General features: G+C 49.5%; 1 protein-coding gene across 2 annotated transcripts; it reads right to left on the bottom strand.

The window, feature by feature from the left end:
- Positions 1-10175: 10175 nt before the first annotated feature.
- Thy1 (Thy-1 cell surface antigen) lies at positions 10176-15185 on the bottom strand. Of its 2 annotated transcripts, none has more exons than XM_052757701.1 (4): positions 15066-15185; positions 12543-12604; positions 11809-12144; positions 10176-11423 (listed from the first exon to the last, which is right to left on the bottom strand). In XM_052757701.1, the coding sequence occupies exons 2-4, from the start codon at positions 12577-12579 to the stop codon at positions 11311-11313; spliced, it is 486 nt and encodes a 161-aa protein (XP_052613661.1). In that variant the 5' UTR covers positions 12580-12604; positions 15066-15185; the 3' UTR covers positions 10176-11310. The 2 variants fall into 2 exon arrangements, with proteins under 2 accessions (XP_052613661.1, XP_052613670.1); XM_052757710.1 differs by lacking the exon at positions 15066-15185 and adding an exon at positions 14666-15006.
- Between the last annotated feature and the right edge of the window lie 6190 nt (positions 15186-21375).

Genomic DNA, 21375 nt, shown 5'->3' with positions numbered 1-21375 from the left:
TTAAAATGATAGACATTGTGTAAGTCCTAAGTGAAGTGTGAGCATCCTTGTGCTGTTTCCGAAGCGCGAGAGGAGCCTCCCTCACTTGTCCCAGCTTCTGGTGGCCCCGGTTGACATTGCTCCACTGTCTCTGCCCGTTTCCCGTGTTGGCTTTCCCCTCGGTCGGTCTTCCGTTCTTCTTTGTCCCGACTCCCCTGGTTTTATGAGGCTAGTGGGGGCCATCCTACTCTAGATGACTTGGCCTAACTCAGTTGCACTTGCTAAGAGCATATTTTTAAGGAAGACCACATTGACAGGGGGTGTGGATCAGGACTGGAATGCATCTTTTCAGGGGATACAATTTAACCCACCCAGGCAGGGTAAGTCCTGCTGCCCCTCTTCATTAAGGCCTCCCCTGCTCTGTGGAACCTGTGCTTATGCTCTGCTACCCATTTTTGTTGGTCTCAGCTGTTGGCTCCAGGACGCTGGGTATCTTGTCCACAGCTAGCTCCTGGCCACTGTCTCCCACTCCACCCCTCTCCATCATTCTTGCTAATATCAGCCTCCCTGTCAGCCTGCAGGCCTCTTGACCTCCACTGTCTCACCATGCATCATCTGCCCACCCACAGGCTTCTTCACATCCGTGCCCAGTTTAGTCTCTGACGTCTTGCTAGACTCTCCTTGCCAACTTCGTTGATTCTTCCGTCCTCTCCTCTGTCGCTCCTGTCTGGAAACACCTGACCCTTGCTGAGCTGTCTTCTCCACCTCCTCAAACAACGGCTTCCTGAGAATAAGAGATGGGAGAAAGAAGAACCGATAGGTGCACTTCCAAATTCATGACCACACGTCTTGGTGCCGCCCGGCATTTTCCCCATGTTTCTTGCTTTGATTCCTTTCCTATTGAGTTAGTTTTCTACTGCTGCATAACACATACCCAGAAATACAGTGGCTTAAAGCAGCACCATTCATCACTGCACAGTCTAAAGGATAGGTCAGGTTTTTACAATGCCAGGGTCTCACCAGGCCAAAATCAGGAATAGTGCTGGGTTGGGCTCCAGCCAGGATGTTCAGAGACAGAACTCGCCTTCATGCTTGGCCAGGTTGTTGGCAGAATTTAGCTTCTCAGGATGCTGATGTGAGGTCCCTAGTCCCTTCTGGGTCTGCCCTCTGCTCCTAGAGACTGTCCTTTTTTTGCTATGACCAGGTATAGCCATGGTAATACTTTGGTTCTTCCATTTCTCTGTCTTCCCTGTAGACCTCTGGCCAGAGAATTTCTATGCCTTTAAGGGCTCGTGTGATACAGTGAGGCCTACCTGGATAGACTACTCCTATTAAGATCAATTATGAGCAGGGCCTGTAATTCTAGTACTCAGTAGTCTAAGGCAGTGAGATCCCAGGAGTTTGAGCCAAGCCTGAGCTATGGTCTGAGACCCTGTCTCCACGAACAAATGAACACAAATCCCCAACCAAACAAAATGATCAACCATGCCACAAACCAGGCATGGTGGTTCACAGCTGTAATCCCAGTCTTTGGCGCTCCGAGGAAGAAGGATCATGATGAGCTTGAGGCAGGCCTAGGATAAGCAGCACAGCAAGACCCTGTCTTCAAAAAAAAAAGCAAACCAACAAAAAAGACCAATTATGCCACATGACATTGCCCAGGCCTGTGGTGATTGGAACTCATTTATGATTCTCAGGGACTGGGGGCGTATGTGACATTAGGAAGCTGCCTTCAGAATTCTGGTATTTCTCCAACTTTCTGATCTGGTGATCCACACCCTATGTATCCCTTCTCTTCTTTTTTTTTTTTTTTTTGGTTTTTCGAGACAGGGTTTCTCTGTGTAGCTTTGCGCCTTTCCTGGAACTCACTTGGTAGCCCAGGCTGGCCTCGAACTCACAGAGATCCGCCTGACTCTGCCTCCCGAGTGCTGGGATTAAAGGCGTGCGCCACCACCGCCCGGCTCCCTTCTCTTCTTATAAAGGCATCAATGCCACCATGGGAGCTACATCCCCACGACCTTCTCTAACCTTAAGTAACTCACAGAGGCCTGTCTTAGTTTTGTTGTAGTTTTAGGTACAAAATACCTTGACAAAAGTAGCTGAGGGGAGGAAAGGCTTATTTGAACTCACAATTCCAGATTATAGCCCATCACTTGGGGAAATCAAGGCAGCAAGAACTTGAAGCAGGGGGGTCACATCCACAGTCCACAGCAGAGGAAGAGTGAAGGTATGCATGCTTAGTGCTCAGCTGGCTTTCTGTTTTTTATCCAGGACTCCAAGCCTAGGGAATGGTGTTGCCCATAATGGGTATGTCTTCCCACCTCAATTAATGTAATGGAGATAATCCCACATGGACATGCTTACAGACCAGCCTAATCTAGACAGTCCCCCACTGAGACTCTCTTCCTAGGTGATTCTAGATTGTGACAAGCTGATAATTAAAACTAATCATTACAGGCTTCACCTCCAAATACCATTATTTTATGAATTTGGAGATTAAGTTTCTAATATATGAACTTTTAGAGGACACTTTCAAATCATTGTGTTATGGCAGGTATCTTGACCCTTCACATTTACAAACTTATGCCAAGCACCTTTTTTTTATGTGTGTGTGTAACTGGGGCTCATGTAGCCCAGGCTGTCCCCAAACTAGCTATGGCTCTGTGAGACCCCTGAATTCTTGGTCTTTCTGCCTCCATATCCCAAATGTTGGGATTGCGTGCAGCCCACACCATTCCACACCTATCTTTCCTGTCTTTAGTTGTACCTCTAGGTCTCTCTTGCCTTCATGAAGACTCAATATCCTCCCCCCCACTTTCTCTTCTTCAGTCTTTTCTTGTCTTCAGGAACAAGAATATCAATAGACAACCATGATGTATTATCGACTTTTTTTTTTGTATTTTTGAGACAGAGTTTCTCTGTGTGTAGCCCTGGCTGTTCTAGAACTCTCTCTGTAGACAAGGCTGGCCTCCAAATCATAGTGATCTACCTGCCTTTGCCTCCCAAGGTGGGATTAAAGGCATACACTACCACCACCTGGCAGTATTACCTTTTTTTTTTTTTTTTTTTTTTTTTTTTTTTTTTTTTTTAGAGATTAGATTTATTTTATTTTATGTGTAAGTGTTTTGGCTGCCTATCTGTATGTGTACCATGTGTGTACTTGGTGCTTGCAGAGGTCAGAAGAGGGCATTTGATCCCCTGGAACTGGAGTTACAGATGGTTGTGAACCACCATGTGTTTTTTTCTCCAATAGCAACAACTGCTCTAAACCACTTAGCCATCTCTCCCATGCTGCCTGTCTTTAAAACACGCCAAACCTCTGGACTCCATCTCTGATTCCGGTCGTGGCAACACTCCCTGAAAAACAAGTGGGCAGTCTCCAATTCACTTTTGCTCACCCACTTCAAGCTGGATGCTACTACCATAGCTCCCAAGGTGGCTCTTGTAAAATTGTAAGTTTGTTGGAAGCGGGGCCCTCAGGCATCTCATGGCTCCTGAGCCAGATGTCTGTCAGGGTGGTTCCCAGGAATGGCTGGCCGGTGATGGTGGCTCCTGGCTAGAACTCACATTAGCTGGTGCTGATGAGCAGCGTGTCCACACGTCTGTGTGATTGGGCTTCTCAGAGTGGAAACTGGGTTCCAAGAGGGAGTGTCCCTGGAGCTAGCATTCCAGGAGAACCAGCTAGAAGTTGCAGGCATCTTGTGATCCAGCTTAGGAAGGTATGCAGCATGACTCTAGAGACTGTAGGTGAGACACCAGACTATGCTAGATGCAGCTGAAGGGTTTACACACAGGACAAGGTGATTTAGGAGCTATTTTTGAAGAATTGCTACCCTAGTCACCAACAATCTGATTCTCATATTACTTAATTATTAATTATTAGTATTATTAGTATTTTGAGTAAAGGTCTCACTATGTAGCCCAGGCTGGCCTGAAACAGAGATCACCTGCCTCTGCCTTCCTAGGATTGGAATTAAAGGCTTGCATCACTATGCCTGGCCCTTTCTTTCCTTCCTTCCTTCCTTCCTTCCTTCCTTCCTTCCTTCCTTCCTCCCTCCCTCCCTCCCTCCCTCCCTCCCTTCCTTCCTTCCTTCCTTCCTTCCTTTCTTCCTCCCTCCCTTCCTTCCTCTCTGCCTTCCTTCCTTTCTTTAAACTTGCCATGTAGTTGAAGATGACTTTAAACTGATCCACTGGCCTCCACCTCCCAAGTGCTGGGATTATAGGCTGTGCCACCATGCCTGATCAATTTATGTGGCTCTGGGGACAAACCCAGGGCTTCATGCATGCTAGGCAAGCACTCTTATCAGTCGAACCACACCCATATCCAGCTGTCCTCTCCATACTCCCATGTGAATGTCTAATGACATGACTAATGGCCTATGTCTGGTTCTCGACCTCAACACTTCCTTGGCTTTTTCCATCTTAACTAATGTGATGTCATTGTTTAAGGTTGAGACTCTCACTTTCTGTCAATCCCTCCCCAACATGAAAATGACCACTAAGAGGCAAACCCCCAAAGAGAACTGTTTTCTGGTAGGGCGTTAATAGAGTTCTTTAAGGATGGTATTTTTTTATTGAGACAAAAGTTATTATTAGGTTTATAATATAAAAGCAGTCTATTACTCCGTCCTATATTTTCATTCCTCAAATTAACCACTCTTAACTATTTAGTTCTTTCTTCTATTTGCTTGATATATATGTTTAATAAATACATAAACTATATACAAATATATTAAATAAATATTCAATTATATATAAATATATATTTATATATTTAATAAAAATATATAATTTAATAATTATATACATATCAGAATTTAATAAGCCAGCTTTTAGATAACAACAGTAGGGGGCAAACCTGAGAGCTGAGACCCTGGTAGTTACTTGGTCCTTGAGGCTGAAGCCTTGGCAGTCAGAGCAGTACCAGAATAGCTGTTTCTCTCTGCAGGAGGGTGACAATAGTTACTCAGTCCACAAGGCAGGGTGCTTCAGTGGTCCCTATCTGGTACCAGAAGCTTGAAAGTTTCCTGAGAACAGCTGTTCTCTAGTCCTTGATGAAAGCTTGGAAATAAATCATCACCATCATCACCATCATCATAATCATCATCACCATCATCATCATCACCATCATCACCATCATCATCATCCATCACCATCACCATCACCATCATCATCACCATCATTATTACTATCACCATCATCATCATCACCATCATCATCATCCATCACCATCATCATCACCATCATTATCATCATCATCATAGCAAATCAAGCCAGAGAGAGGCTTCCTTCTGCAATACCCTTTTTATCCAGGCTGTTGACAGAAGGTGCCGCCCACCATCCCAGTGGGTCTTCCCACGTCAATTGAGGGGATCAGGACAGTTCTTTAGGTGAGGCTCCCTATTCAGATGACTAATTTGTGGCAAGTTGACATTAAAACTAACCATAGCTGGGCGGTGGTGGTGGTGGTGGTGGTGGTGGTGGTGGTGGTGGTGGTGGCACACGCCTTTAATCCCAGCACTCGGGAGGCAGAGGCAGGCGGATCTCTGTGAGTTCAAGGCCAGCCTGGTCTCCAAAGCGAGTTCCAGGAAAGGCGCAAAGGTACACAGAGAAACCCTGTCTCGGAAAAAAAAAAACAAAAAAAACAAAAAAAAAAAAAACTAACCATGATACTTGTATATTTAAAAATTTCTCATATTGTATAAACATTTAAAAATTTTTGATGTTATGTTATCTATTGCTTTAAGCTTATTTATCATTATTTATTTATTCATTATATGTGTGAGAGAGAGTGAGCTTCTGGAGATTGGACTGTGGTTGCCACGGTGTGTGCCAAGCATCTTTTCCTGCTGAGTCATCTTTTAGTCTCAACTTAACGTCTTTCATAGACTCACTTCTTGCCCAACCAAATACATTCACATTTTTTTTTTTTTTTAAATAAGGAATGTCATGTAGGCCAGGCTAGCTTCAACTCACTACATGGCTAAGGATGATGTTGACTTCCTGATTTTCCTACTAAGATTACACTTAGCCCATTTACTTTTAAAAAATATTTATTTATTTATTTATAACAATAAGTGTGTGTGTGTGTGTGTGTGTGTGTGTGTGTGTGTAAGGCAGGGGAGGACGTTCAGTGTCTTTGTCTATTGGTCTTCTCTGCATGTGTTTATTTATTTATTTACTAATTCATTTATTTTTAGACAAGGAGTCAGGCGGTGGTGGCACATGCCTTTAATCCCAGCACTCGGGAGGCAGAGGCAGGAGGATCTCTGTGAGTTCAAGGCCAGCCTGGTCTACAGAGTGAGATCCAGGAAAGGCGCAAAGCTGCACAGAGAAACCCTGTCTCGAAAAACTAAAAAACAAAACAAAACAAAACAAAAAAACCTGTGAGCCTATTTTTAGACAAGGTTTCTTGCCAAACCTGGGTCTAGCCGTTTTGGCTAGGCTGGCTGACTAACAAGGTCCCGGGAGCTGCCTGTCTCTGCTCCCCAACATTGGAATTACAGGCACGGGGGCATGCTTTGCTTTGACATGACTGCTGGGGATTTGAACTCGGGTCCTCTTGCTTTCACAGCAAGTGCTCTTACCCGCTGAGCCACCTCTCCTTCTCCTCCTTCCTTCTTCTCCCTCTTCCTCCTCCTCCTCCTCCTTCTTATTCTTGAGACAAGGATTTGCTGAATAGCTCTGACTGGCCTAGAACTCACTAAGGTGGCCTCGAACTCACAGAGATCTGCCTGTGTCTGCCTCCTGTGTGCTGTTTTCAAGCTGTACCCGTTACACCTGGCCCTTACTCTCGTTCTCATCGTTCCCTGAGAGCTGTGCTGTGGTTTTTGGCTAAGGCCATACTCAGTGCTGTCTTAGTCCATTCTCTCTGCTGCAACGCCACAGACAGCGTGGCTGACAAGCAAGTGACAGAAGAGCACTTTTCATGTGCTTTCAGCCACCGTGCTAGGGAGTGTGTGTGTTCTTTCGTTAAGTCTGTGTAGTAATTTAAAAAAGGAAAAGAATATTCCAATCCTGAAAAGATAAAAATAGTACAAGAGGGACTGGAGAGATGGCTCAGTGGTTAAGAGCACTGCTAGAGGACCTGGGTTAAATTCCCAGCACCAATGGCAGCTCACAAACATCTATCTGGAACTCCAGTTCCAGGGGATCCAAATCTTGTAGGCTGGCTGTACTCTTGAGGTGGGAGGTTAGAGGTCTCAAATACCTGTGACTTGGTTTCCCTTAGTGGTAGCAGCTTGTAACCAGTACAATAGCAAAGCTGGCCAAGTTCATAGGCTTCCTTTAGATTTCACCAGTGTTCCATGTTCACTCTAAATGTCTCTCCAAGACACCATTTCTCTTTATTTTCACCTATAACTTCTGTCCAAGCCATCATCCTCTCTTTGGACGACTGCAGTAATTCCCTCCTCCCCAAGACAATGTCCCACTCCATAGCCCAGGCTAGGCTCACCATGTAGCCCATTCTGGCCCAGATCATGGCACCCCATTTGCTTCAGCCACCCGCCCCCAAGTACCGGGACTGCAGATATGAGCTTCTACACTTGAGTTTCCTTACTTAGTGTTTCAATTACTGTTCTCTAATCTCTCTCCACAGAGCAGAGAGAAAGAGCTAAGCACAGGCTCAGATCGGATCCCGATGCATCCGACTAGAGGCCTGTGCATCCCATGAAAGTTATGAATGTGGCCCAATACTAAATCATAAACTTTCGGGGCATGGTGCGGTACTTTTTTAATCCCAGAATTTGGGAGGCTGAAGCAGGCAGATCTCTGTGAGTTCAAGGCCAGCCTGGCCTATGTACAGTTCTAGGCTAGCCAGAGCTATATAGAAAGATCCTCCAATCATCACCGTCCTACAGAGTGGTGAGCCATACTTGCCCTCCATAGGTGTCTGCTCTTGATCTTAAGCCATCTTCTCTGACCTGGGGTCTTCCATTGGCCAGGCAAGAGATGCTTTCTCTCCAAGGGTAGGGGAAGATTCTGGGCCACATAATCTCTGGAGACCAAGAGCACTGGGCCTTGGTGAGGAAAGCTGTCCCACCATTACCTCGAGCACCCTTGGTTTGAGCAGAAGGTGGGGCGGTGACTCTCTAGCCCTTGCTAGAGCTCAGAAGGAACTCAGCCTAGTGTTCTATCATGAGTGCACATGGGAAGATGTACCTGCCCTGCGACCCCCAACACCAAAGCTACAAGCTCAGGCAGGAGTTGGACTTTGTGCAAGAAGGCAGGAAGTTGCATGTCACAGGTCCCCGAGGCTGTGGTGACTTTCCTGTTGGCCAGTGAAAGTCCCCACATCTCATGGTAATCTCCTTGGCCTTTTCAAGGGAGTTCTAGATGTCAGAGAGACTGCTATGATGATGGCTTTGTACAGTTTGTCTCCGTGGGTAACTCCATGCAGATGTAGGGCACAAAGAAAGGCATTAAAAAATAACATTTTAAATAAGCCTTTTGAAAAACAATTTAGTGCGTGTATGTGTATATAAGCACACATAGGCATGCGCACAAATGTGCCATGGTGTAAGTGTAGAGGTCAGGACAGCTTTTAGCAGTTGGTTCTCTCTTTCTACCAGTAGGGGTTCCAGGGATTGAAATCAGGCCATCAGACTTGATGGCAAGTGATTTTACCCACTGAACCATCTCATCAGACCCAAGACACTGGCATTTGATGCCTTTGAGCTAGAATTCTAGGCCTTAAGATGGAGAACTAAGTAGCTGAAGGTGGAGAGCAGTCGGAGCAGTGAGGGTGTGGACAGGAGGCCTGGGGTATATGGGCAGGAGCCTCAGGCTTTCCTAAGTACCCCAGATACTAAGGACATCCCACAGCCTCTACAAGATGTGCTGACTCAACCAGAGGGACCGATGGGTGTCATGGCCAGCTGCCGAGAACTGTTAGCATTCCTGTCAGTGTTAGGATTGTCTTGGGTTGGTTTAGATTGCAAGGCCTCATGTCTTCCGGCCCTTGTCCTCTTCAGCCCTCCTGCCCCATGGTCCTCTGTGGCTTCTTAGGCTGAGTCTATCCACTGCAGGCCTCAGAGTCTGCAACTTGGAGATAACTTCAAAGGGCAACTCCGCCTCCCTAACAACAGATTGTGGCCACAAAGCTCTCCAGGGAAAGAGCGCCAAGTGTGACACAGGCCACACCAGGAGCATCACCCAGGTGCCAGAGTCTCACACTGGCTTCTCATTTGGGCTTCCTACCTGACCTCTCTGACCTCCCAGAAAAAGACTTTGAACTTGACCACCCATTGCTCTGAGGGCGGAGCTTCCCAAACTTGCCTGGTGTTTGACTCACCAGGCAAAGGTTTTCTTACAGACTTCTCTGGCATGACACTTGTAGCTCCACGGAAGTGTTGAGCAGGGAGCCTGGGTCTTGGGACTATCCTTCCCTGGACAGCTCAGGCTTGGCTGCACCTGCCAACTGGCCTATGGCTTGCAATGTGTGGTTTCTCCTGCCTTCTTCCGGCGTGGTCAGAAGGGAGACCAGAGCAAGGGCAGGCAGACTGGGAACGAGTAGCATCAATTTAGCTTGGGACATTTAAGAAAAATGTTTGGGTAATTATTCTATCCAGGCTAAATACCAAGTGATTCAGTCTCCTCCCCCACATCGCCTGTCAAAGCAGGGTGGGCTGTCTCCATAGATCACTGCAAATGGAACCCATTGCCCCCCTGTGGTCTCCAGCTGGCCCTAAACCCAGGACGGCCTGTGGTGCCTGTTCACATTTTACTTATCACTTTTTGAGGAGGGATGCAGGGATGTGGCCCCACGTTTCCTACCCCAGCCCTTTCCCAGGTGATCACTTATGTACCGAAGGCCCCATGCCTGGCCCTCCCACTGTCCCTGCTGCAGGGCTCAAGGGCATGCCTGTCTTCTCAGCAGATCGGACTTAAGGGTGCATTTGTGTAGAACTAGAGCTGGGAAGAAAGGGCGGGGTGCACCCGTCAGAACAAAATCACGGGCACTTCCAGAGCCAGGGCTGCCTGGTGGGGCCCATGTGTTGGCGGCTGAACTCATTGCCACTGCCGGATGAGTCAGCAGAGAGAACACATATCGATCTGAGTGAAGATCTCACAGTAGAGTCGCTCTCAAGAGAAGGCCAGTGTCGTTCCCTGTGGGAGGGGGCTGCAGGAAGGGGGAGAGAGGAGGCCAGGGGACAGGAAGGGCTGGGGTACCCTGAAGGAGACAGACACCAGGGCAGACTCCAGAGGCTTGGCTTTATTGTGCAGTTTTTTTTCCCCCTCAGTGAGATGCGGTAAGCTGTGGTGGCGTTTACACATAGGACAGGCTGTCAGTAGGGAAGTGGGTGTTGGGAAAGCTATCTTCCAAGAAGTGGCCACACTGGGCCTCACTCCACCACCTGATTCCCACCCTAGGAGGTCCCAGAGCAGGCAGGTTGCAAGACTCTGGTGGTCTGGGGGATCAGGGACAGCTAGAGGGGCTGGCACAGAGGGGCAAGGGAAGGAAGAAGAAAGAATCTCCCTCAGCAAGCTGGGTCCACCTGGATGGCTCTGGGACCTCCTTCCTGCACCGACTTAGATCCTGCAAGTCAGAGTTCTGGCTCCTTGGGAGCAGACCAGGGACTTGCCTTCCTCTGCCACACTTCTCACTACAGGCAGTGGCAGAGACAGGAGGGGTGGTGTTACCTCACCGCCTACCCTTCTGTTTTCCCGACGACGAAGTTCTCTGACTGAACCTGCGCCTTGACGGAATGAGCCCTGGCTCAAGAGCTCCAGGGGGTGCTTCTTCAGTGGTATGAGGGGGCTTGTATGTAGTGGCTGAGAACGACCTTGTGGAATCTCAGTTCTCATCCTCATTGGACGGGCCACAAAGGCTGAGCAGCACCCTTATATCTTGAGATCTTAAGGCCCCCCCCCTCCCGGCCCGCTGGGCAATAGTTTCATCTGAAGTATGACTGTACCAGGCACAGACACACCCCAACTCCCTCATCCATGTTTCTTTCAGGCATCTGGCCTGGCTGGCAAGGAGGAACTCCCCCCAGGGACTGGTATCCTGTCACCCATCCATTAGGTCCCCAATCCTGGCCTCCCTCGTCACAAACTCCCAGAGAAAAGAAAGGAGAAACTCGAAATAAACAGACAGAAGCAGCCCTGGAACAGAGTATAAAATGGCAGCCAGTGGTGTGCGGAGAGGGTGAGGTGTCAGAGGGGGATGGGCGATGGCATGCAGCACTGGGGTTCCTTATGAGGGACAGGGTCCTGATTTCTCCCCAAGGCATCTGAGGGACCGGGGAAGGGAGTCAGCTGACCCAGAGAAGCAGGACCTCTGTACTGGGCCTTGCAGGTTTCCTGTTTCTCTGTGGACCCAACCAGTCACAGAGAAATGAAATCCGTGGCTTGGAGGAGAGAGAGGGAAAGCAGGAGCAGCAGCAGCCATGAGGTGTTCTGAACCAGCAGGCTTATGCCATCACACTTCACCAGCTTGTCTGTGGAGAGAGAAGGAGGTCAGAGGAGGGGGGTGGGGCAGCAGAGACAGCACCAGGTGTTATCCCTTTAAGGGGGCTGGTGTCTTGATGTCTTAACGGGCCCAACCTGACATTGGTGTAACGTGTAAGGGAACCACCATCTTCCCACTAGCCGATTCCTCAGCTCTTGAATATACAGCCTCTGCTACAAGCTCTGCCTATCTGGCCCCTGATCGTTCCCCACGCACACAGAGGGCAGCAGTTAGGGGAGGCTATAGGGCCCCTCTCCCCTCCAGCCCAGCTAATGGAGCTGCTGGTTGGTCATCGCCCCCGCCCCCCATAGGCAGATTAGTTAGCCCCAGCATGGCTAACCTGGCCATTTCATCTTTCTGGGGACCAATCTCACCTCTGAGCACATCAACGTTTTGGGAGGAGGTGGTGGGAGTCTGTCCAGAGGACCGCAGCTCACATGTGTAGATGCCCTCATCCTTGCTGGTAAAGTTGGCTAAGGTGAGGATCTTGATGTTGTGGCGGCTGGTGAAGGTGGTCCGGGAGCGGTATGTGTGCTCGGGCACTCCAAGAGTGCCTGCGAGCACGTGCTTCTTTTTGTCTCGGGTCAGGCTGAACTCGTGCTGGATGGGCAAGTTGGTGTTGTTCTCATGACGACAGTCCAGACGAAGGTTCTGGTCCACTAGGCAGGCGGTCAGGCTGGTCACCTTCTGCCCTCGGGATATCTGTAAGACTGGCACAGCAGTGTCTTCTCTGAATTGGGGGAGATACCGAGCAGGGGCCTCCCACCTGCAGGAAGAGGAGACTGGGGCCTGGCTGGGGAGGATGTGGGGTTTGCACTCATCCCCGGGGTACTGGTGGGATATCATAACAACCCCTCCCCCCAGGCCCCAACTTCCATCTCTAGTCTACTCAACCTCTAGAGCCCATCTATGTTCCCAGAACTGGAGATTAAAGGGAGCTCTTAGTTCTTGGATGGAGTTTCCAATTTGGTAAAGACCACCACCGACCGACACAGTGAAGTGGAGTCCTCTCAGCCACCTGTGCCTCGGAGTCTATGACAAAGAGGCTACTTCCCCAAGGGAAGGGAGCCAGACGCCCTGGAACGCCAGCCCTGCCCTTGCCCAGTACCTGAAAGCAGGAGAGCGATGCTGATGACTGGGTTCATGGTGCCAAGGGTTCTGTCCTGGATTCTGGGGTGGGGAAAGCTGGGTATCAGCCAAGAGGTGAGACAAGTGGTCCATGTTTACTGTCAGGGCGAGCGCGCGGCCCACAGAGGGCATGGTGGACACCTAAGCCCCTCTCTTCACCTCCTTCCCTTTGAAGGTGACATTGCCTGAGGCTCTTTGCCACTCAGAGAAAGCAGAGGGAGCGAGCACGTGTCCTGGGTGCTGTGGGTCTGTGCCATCCCTGGAGTACTGCCCTGCTCGGCAACTTCGGCCACTTTTTTTCTCTGGGATTTAAGACCTCTGAGGCAAGGGTTGCCTACATTTAAAATTTTGATTTGGTAAACTGCACATGACTTTCGCTGTCTTAATCAGAGTCTGAGTGCATGCTTCAGGAGGGTTAGACTCGGTCATGCCGCTGTGCAGCCGGTCTCCAGAACTCATTCAGGCTTTCCAAATGAATGCTTTCAGAGCCATTAAACAAAAATGCTCCCTCCTTGGGGACCAGTTCAGAAGAAGGTCCCTAATGCCCAGATCAGCCCTAGCATATAATGGATACTCAAATACTTATTTATTTATTATTATTTTATACGGTCTCACTATGTAGCTTGGTCTGGCCTCAAACTCACCAAACTGCCCCAGTTTCCTGAATGCTGGGATTACAGGTATGCACCTGACCTATTATTATTATTTTATTGAGACTATATCTCCCAACGTAGCTCAGGATGTCCTCAAACTCTGCCCTGCCTCAGCTCCCTGAAAGCTGGCAAAAGATATTTACGAATAAATGAGGCTCTCTGAGCCTTACATAAGAATAGGATTGTGGCCAGGCATGGTGGCACACACCTTTAATCCCAGGCAGAGGCAGGAGGATCTGAGTTCGAGGTGGCCAGCCTGATTTATAGAACGTGTTCCAGGATAGCCAGGGCTATTACACAGAGAAACCTTGTCTCAAAAAAAAAAAAAAAGAAAGAAAGAAAGAAAGAAAAAAAGAATAGGATTTGTTGTGATGGGGTTTAAGAAAATGAGAAAATGGTAAGCATCAGGTACTATGCCCCACAGTAAGTGATCCAGATAACTTAATGTATAGGGATGAGGTCAGGCACGCATCTAGCTAAGGTTCCACAGAGGCCTGTACAGGGCACTGGATGTGAGTGAGAAGCCATAGTGCTCTGATTATACATAAGCCAGAGGCGCTTGCAAATGGCCAGCTCTCAAGGGGCTGCAGTTTTCTAGTCCAGTGCTCATAGCTTCCCGACATAAGTTTTCTCCCCACCCCCACCGCCCTGTACCCAGGAGCCGGCTTCTCAACACATTGGCAACACTGAGCAGGTACTCTAGGCTGTCCTTGCCCAAGAGAGTGTTCTTGGGCTCCACCTAGGCCACACAGCCCTTGCGCAGGGCACACCACTCTGCCACTCTCACAGTCCAAGATCCATGGGGGAAAAGACTAGGGTTTCGGGGATCGGCAGCGACAGTGAATGTCATCTCAGCTTGGGGAGCCGGATCCCAAGGCTCTGTGGCGGAGAAGCAGCGTGGGGGCGGGGAGTATTTATTTGTTTTAGAGACAAGGTTTCCTTAAGTAGCCCTGGTGAGTTGGGAGCTCAAGATATAAGACCAAATTGCTCTTGAACTCACGATCCTGCTGCTTCCATCTCCTGAGGGCTGAGATTACAGGCTAGCCCACCACGCCCAAGCCCGCATAGGGCTTGGATCTGAGAACACTGTTATGGAGGAGGGAGTGTGGGCTTGGGATCCAGGGGAGGAAGAGGGAACCCTAGAGGACGGAGATGGGGCTGGGACCGGAGAAACCTGGCAGAACTAGATGGAGGGGTAGAGTGAGCTGGCAGAGGCAGTTTGTGTCCTGGTGCCCCAGTCTCAGAAGCCCATACCTAGCCAAACTCTTGCGGCCTCTCCCCGAGGCCCTGCCTGGCTGACCCCACCCTGATGCCATTTCCGTATTTCAGTCCTCCTCTATCAGTTGAGGTTCCCCTTCTCCCCTGTTGGCATCCTTTCTAACTCCCCCCCCCGCCCCCCCCCCGCGCGCCTATCACCCAGTCCCCTTCCGCAGCACTGCGGTTTCCTTACCTGAGGTTCCCCGCACCCGCACCCAGCAAGCCGCGAGGTCACCAGCGGAGACTCCCTCCAGCTTGCCACCTGCCTCCTCCTATCTGCACTACCCCCCTACCCTAGGGATCTGAGCTTGGGGGCCTCTGGGTGGAGGGCAGAACCAAAGGTTGTCCTCAGTGTCCTTCCTCACGGTTCTCCTCTGGCACCCAGTCTCTGACAGCGCCCGCCAGCAAAAGCTTGAGACCCTGCACAGCCTCTCACTCCCGCTCAGCCTGAGATGCAGGTCCCTTCCCCAGTTCCCGCGCCCCCATCGAGGAGCGCCCTCACATCCCTTCCCAAAGCTGCAGCTGGGAGGGCTTGCACCCTCACCCTGTGCCTCTCCCTGTGTGTGCCGGTTCCTCCTGGCTCCGGCTCTCACCTGGACTCTGGTAGCTGCAGCCTCCTCCCGATGCACCACCGCCTCCAGTTCCTGCACCCAGCGCTGAAGCCCGCAGTTTTCACCAGGGGTGGGGGAGAGGGGGAGCGGGGGAGCGGGGGAGCGGGGAGGGCCTCGGGGTTCAGCCAATCAGAGGCTAAGGGAAAAGGATGGAGGGGGTGGGGAGGCGGGCAAGGGCGCGCCTGGGTGTGGGAAGGTGGCTTGCTGCTGCTGAAGGGGTACCCTCCGTCCTATGGCTGGCTGGCCTGCTCAGGGAAAAGACAGTTTGGGAGCCCTGGAATCAGGATGGGGCAGCCTCCTTCTCCCACCCCGAGACGCTGGCTCTCCTTTGAAGGCTGTGTAACCCTTTCTCGGCTAGAGCCTTCAGAAGTCTGGACAACGGAAGGGTAAAGAGTGCTGTAGGGAGGCCTGCCTGCTAGCCTCCCCGCCCCCCCCCCCCCCTTTCCCCTCTAGGCTGGAGCCTCCAGTGATGAGTTTCAGCTTTGGAGCCCGGTCTTTCTGCCAAGGAAATTGGTTGGTCGTTTTCCATGCTAGAGCAGCGTTTTGAAAGCAAGGGGTACACCGGCCTGGCTCCCCTCTCTGCTGCCCAGGCCTGCCCTCCTCCAGGTACTCAGAGCGCTTGGCTCTGCGGGGAAACAGTGCTTTCTGCTTCTGACTCTGATCTTGAGCTGGCACTTCCTAGCCCAGCCAGCTAGAATGTTCTCACTTCCGTGAGCACAAGATGGTCCCATGTGGTCTTCAGACCGGGAAGGAGTGTGGCCTTCTAACAAGTGTGCTGGGCTCTTTACAACCATGGTCACATTCGTCCTCACTGCCATCACAACAGACTCCTCCTGTCCCACTCCTTGTTCCTGCACGGTTGGGAAGTAGCCCAGCTGGTCAGTTGCAGGACTTGGAACCCAAGCCCTCAATGCTGAGCCACTCCACTCTGCATCCTTCAGCCGGCAGAAGAGAAAGGGAGAACTCTCCGAACCGGGCTATATGACTACCTGGAAAGGCTGAGCCCTGGTTCTTCACCCTCAGGGACACCCCTTCTCCCCCATCAACTTGATGTCACCAAGAGACTCTTTTTTTTTTTTTGGTGTTTCGAGACAGGATTTCTCTCTGTAGCTTTGGAGCCTGTCCTGGACTAGCTCTGTAGACCAGGCTGGCCTCGAACTCACAGAGATCTTCCTGCCTCTGCCTCCCGAGTGCTGGGATTAAAGGCATGTGCCACCACCGCCAGACGGCGAGACTCTTTTTAAACACCTAGTGCTAATGATTTATTTCTTTATATTTATTATTATTTTAAATGAAACTTAAAATTGTTTACATACACACACACACACACACACACACACACACACACACACACACACACATGTAGTTGAAGTTTTTTTGGTCCTGCCTGGCTCCTGAGGCTCTGCGGCTGCTTGGACCCAAGTAAACACACAGAGGCTTATGTTATTTACAAACTGTATGGCCATTAGCTCAGGCTAACTATTGACCAGCTCTTACACTTAAATTAACCCATAATTCTTATTTATGTTTAGTCACGTGGCTTGGTACCTTTTCTCAGTTCTGTCTTCACATCTTGCTTCCTCTGTGTCTGGCTGGTGACTCCTGACTCAGCCTTCCTCTTCCCAGAAATTCTCCTCTCTGCTTATCTCGCCTATACTATATTTCCTGCCTGGGTACTGGCCAGTTAGCATTTTATTTATCAACCAAATCAGAGCAACAAACATTCACAGCGAAAGACAGCCCCAACATTCATTGTGTGTGTGTGTGTGTGTGTGTGTGTGTGTGTGTGTGGCTGAATGCACATATTTGGAGGCCAGAGGACAGGTTTCCAGAGTCGGTTCCTCCTTCTACCACGCAGTTCACAGGGACTGAACTCTGGTTGTCCAGACTTGTTGGCAAGCCCGTTACCCACCGAGCCTTCTTGCTGGTCCCTATATATTTTTAGAAGGGTAGTCTGATTCGAACCTCCTGGTCTCTGAATGTTGGTTGGGAAGTCTCGTGGGCTAGCCCTCCCTCTCAGCCACCGGCCTGCTCATTCTCCTGTTTCTTCATAGAAGTCAGCCCTGGCACCTTGGCTGCCGTTTTCAATACAGTAATGGCACTGTTGGAAGCCATCCCTGGGCCTGCAGATACAGTTTCAGTCTCCTCCCTCCGATGATGGGACATTCTAACAGGAGTGGGGGCTATTCAGTAAGCCACTGAACTCCTGGGGTGCTTTTGGTAAAGCTCCCCAGGGCTTGGGGGCTAAGGAACAGGGGTCCCCAAGGACCACCCCTCTTCATAGATGAGCCCACCCACCTTTACTGCTCATAGGGGAATTTCTCAGGATCCGGATGCTCTGACCTCGGCTACTCATCACATTGCCATTCTTCCTCATTCTTTCAGCTTCCTTCCTGTCTCATTCCACACAAGCTCGATTCTGTCCCTGGACTGCAGTGTGTTCCTTTCGGCTTAGTGGGTTTTGAGTCAGGCCCCCGGGGAACTTTCCTATCAGAGTTCAATTGCTTTAGTTTGGGACTTCCTCCTCTCAGAGCTTGGGCCTGGAGAGGCTTGGTTCCTTGATTCTGGGGCAGGACATGGGCTGTCAGTGGCAAGGGTCGGGGCTCAGGCTGCCTGAGGCCCTGGAGGCGTCTCTGCAAGCCCATCCCAGGCCTGTCTGTGCCACTTTGCAAAGGTTTCCAGGACCTGGCCTACTTCTGGGTCCCCAGGCACCCTGCCTTCAGGAAGGGGAGGGGAGCGTGGCCTGTTGAGAGCTTGCAGCTTGGTGTCTGTTTGAGCAACATCTCCAGTTGGATAGAATCAAAGGCTGGCAGAAGACAACCCAGGATCTGGGGAGGGATCATGGATGGGGGAGGGGAGGAGCCTGAAAAGCTCCATTTACTGGTGGACAAGTCAGAAGCCGAAAGCTGGAAGAATTGAGTCAAGGTAAGATGGTCTTTTGTTGGTCACCTGGACCCCTCTCCTTTCTTTGTCTCCTGTAGCTCCAACTTGAGACACGTGGGTGACAAACTCCTCAAGATCAGACCACCCTAGGGGCATTCACCCTTTATAGTCATATAAATATAATCATATAGGATGATGTTATCTGAATGTTGGGGTCACAGGGGTCACAGAACTCATCACTTTACAGCCTGAACCCAAAGACCAAGGAAGGAAATGATTTGTCAAAAGTCTGTCAGTTACTCTGGAGGGGAGCCAGGCCTGGGATGGAGGAGTTCTTCGGTCTCCAGACTGACTCCACAGTGCTCGGTGCTTCTAGCCTGGGCAGTCAAGGTTTTTCTAGAATGATTTTACTGTCCCATGTGGGAGATGGTGTGTGGGTATTTGGCCATCACCACTATGTTTGTCCCTCCTTTTCACTTCATTGACGTGGGAAAGGTTCCTATCCCAGGGCTAATGGGATGGATGGCTGAACACTCAGCGTTGAGTTGGTAAGGTCAAAAGCAGTATATGGGCCTCATATGCTCACATTCCAGAGAACCACACTGTATCCACAGAATTGCCAGAAGGGGCTTGCATCCAGACACTGAACAGCCTGGATTTATTTGAGGCAGGCTTTGGGGGGGAGGGTCAGAAGGGTGTGATGTGGGTTTCCTGCAGGATGGCGGACTGGCAGACTGGCATCTTTGCAGGTTTCCAGAGAACGGAAGCCTTTTTTTTTTTTTTTTTCTTTTTTGGTTTTTGGTTTTTCGAGACAGGGTTTCTCTGTGTAGCTTTGCACCTTTCCTGGAACTCACTCGGTAGCCCAGGCTGGCCTCAAACTCACAGAGATCCACCTGGCTCTGCCTCCCGAGTGCTGGGATTAAAGGCGTGTGCCACCACCGCTGGCGAGAACGGAAGCCTTTGCCCAGGGAGAAGCAAGACCTGAACCTGGTCTCATAAGGAAGGGTTGTCTGGCGGAGGACATTGTCAGCTGGGGCTGGAGTGGGAGCACCCATCTGATTCAACAAGATGGGAGACACTTGAAACCCTGCAGATTTCATCAGATGCCAAGGCAGCACATAACACCCAGTTGTAAGTTTGGGCCAGTGGAGGCCACACACCTGCCTTTTCTATTCTTCCATCTTCAGAGTCTATCTTCCCACTTTTTTGTTTAAGTGGTGATGGTGGATTTCCTGTGTATTTTTAATGTCCTTATATAGCAAAAGAAAAACAGCCCTTTTCTGTTGATTTTTAAACACTCAATAAAAATTTATTATCATCATCATCATTATTAGTGTGTGTGTATGTGTGTGTATGTGTGTGTGTGTGTGTGTGTACGTGTACATGTGAGCGATTGCATGTGCCATGGCATGCATGTTTAGGTCAGATGACAACTCTGTGGTTCATTTCTTGCCTTCCACCTTTGCAGGAGTTCTGGTCTGTTCTATTTTTGTTTGTTTTGTTTTGTTTTCAAGACAGGGTTTCTCTGTGTAGCCCTGGCTGTCCTGGAACTCACTCTGTAGACCAGGCTGGCCTTGAACTCACAGAGATCTGCCTGCCTCTGCCTCCCGAGTGCTGGGATTAAAGACGTGCACCTCCACACTCAGTTCATTGTTTATTTTTAAATTTGTTTAGAAACATAATTATCTATGAAATTCAAAGAATTCTGGAATCACTGTGTACTCTGTTGTCTTTCCTAATTTCAGGTTGTGTTGGTTTCCTAAGGAACCACATGCTTGATTAGAGAGTATGACCCCCCCCCCAAAAAAAAGATTATCTTTTAGGGTACAAGTCAGGAGTTAAGGGAGAAAGTACTTAGGCTGGTCTAGAACTCAGGATCCTCCTTCCTTAGTCTCTTGAGTGCTGGGATTAGAGCTGTGTGCCATTGAACCCAGCTAACAAATTTTTCTTTTGAATTTTTTTCATAAAAATATATTCTAATCATGCTTTTCTCCTCCCAGCTCCTCCTCACCTCCCCACCCACCCAACTCCATGCTCTCTCTCTTAAAAAAACAAACAAGCAAACAAAACAAATAAATGCAAAAGAAAAAGACCAAGAAACTCATACACCCATCCACCCTCCCACAGCTCCCTACAAAAACAAAACAAAAAACAAAAAACAAAAAAATGGAAACCAAAATATACAAGCAAAAGACCAATAAGACAAAAAATGTCCAAAACAATGTGAATCTATAAAAATACCACTGAAGTTGTTTTGTGTTGACCATCTACTGCTGGGCATGGGCTAGCCTGGATGTGGTTAATATGCCTGCTGAGACTCCATTGGAGAAGACTGATTTTTCCTTTTTTTTTTTTTTTTTTTTTTTTGGTTTTTCGAGACAGGGTTTCTCTGTGTAGCTTTGCGCCTTTCCTGGTACTCGCTTTGGAGACCAGGCTGGCCTCGAACTCACAGAGATCCGCCTGGCTCTGCCTCCCGAGTGCTGGGATTAAAGGCGTGCGCCACCACCGCCCGGCGATTTTTCCTTTTTAAGCACTGTCAATTGCAGATAGCTTCTTGGTTAGGGGTGGGGCCCATGTCAACTTCCTGATCCCAGCTCTAGGACCCTGTCTGTCTTGAACCTGTGCATCCTGCCATAGCCTCTCTGAATTTAAATGTGCTTCAGTCCTGCTGTGTTTGGAGAACACTGTTTTCTTGAGTCAGCCATCCCCTTCCTCCTGGATAGGTCAGAGCAGGAGATGTGCACTGAGTCTTCAAAGATGAACCAGAGCTGCTCATGGGTGATAGATTGCCACATTAGTGGCCCCCAATGAATCAAGCCTCCAGCATCTATGCCATTTCTGGGAGTGGTCATGTGACAAGCTTTGGCCAATTGGCTATTAGCAGGTTTGATGAAAACGGATGCCTAAGCACTGCTTTTGTGTTGGTATTTGCTTTCTTGGAAGTTAGTTCAGTTTCCGGGTGAAGAAGTTTGAGCTAGCCATGTGGAGAACCGACCATGAGTCACCACTTGGGATCACCTAGCTCAGACAGCTCCCAGATGACATGCTTTTTGTGCATGTATGACCACAAAAGCGTGTGTGACTCCAAGTGATTCAACATAAAATAATGGAGGCTGGGGATGTAGTCTAGTGGGTGAAATATTTGTCTAACATGCATGAAACCCAGGGGTTAATATCCAGCATCCATAAACCAGGTGTGGTGGTACATGTCTGTAATCCCGGCACTCAGCAGTTGGAGGCAGGAGGATCAGAAGTTCAAGGCCATCTTTGCCTATGTAGAGAGCTTGAGGCCAGCCTGGAATACATGAGACCCTGTTTCAAAATATGAATGAATGAATCTCTCAAAACAACAAATTACCCCAGATAGGCCCATGTTGATTCTAAAACCTAGGTACAAATTCTTATGTAT

Source organism: Peromyscus californicus, unplaced genomic scaffold (genome assembly GCF_007827085.1).
Source record: "Peromyscus californicus insignis strain IS unplaced genomic scaffold, ASM782708v3 Scaffold_11__1_contigs__length_118956290, whole genome shotgun sequence".
NCBI classification, from domain to species: domain Eukaryota; kingdom Metazoa; phylum Chordata; class Mammalia; order Rodentia; family Cricetidae; genus Peromyscus; species Peromyscus californicus.
Note: the sequence above shows the minus strand (reverse complement) of the source record. Positions and strands in the feature narration are given on the sequence as shown.

Excerpts from the sequence above, each read along its gene's own strand:
- Thy1 (XM_052757701.1), bottom strand. The coding sequence starts at position 12,579 with ATGAACCCAGTCATCAGCATCGCTCTCCTGCTTTCAG. Across the intron at positions 12,145-12,542 it reads CATCGCTCTCCTGCTTTCAG|TCTTACAGATATCCCGAGGG; the intron begins GTACTGGGCAAG and ends CTGCTGTGCCAG. Across the intron at positions 11,424-11,808 it reads AAACGTTGATGTGCTCAGAG|ACAAGCTGGTGAAGTGTGAT; the intron begins GTGAGATTGGTC and ends CTCTCTCCACAG.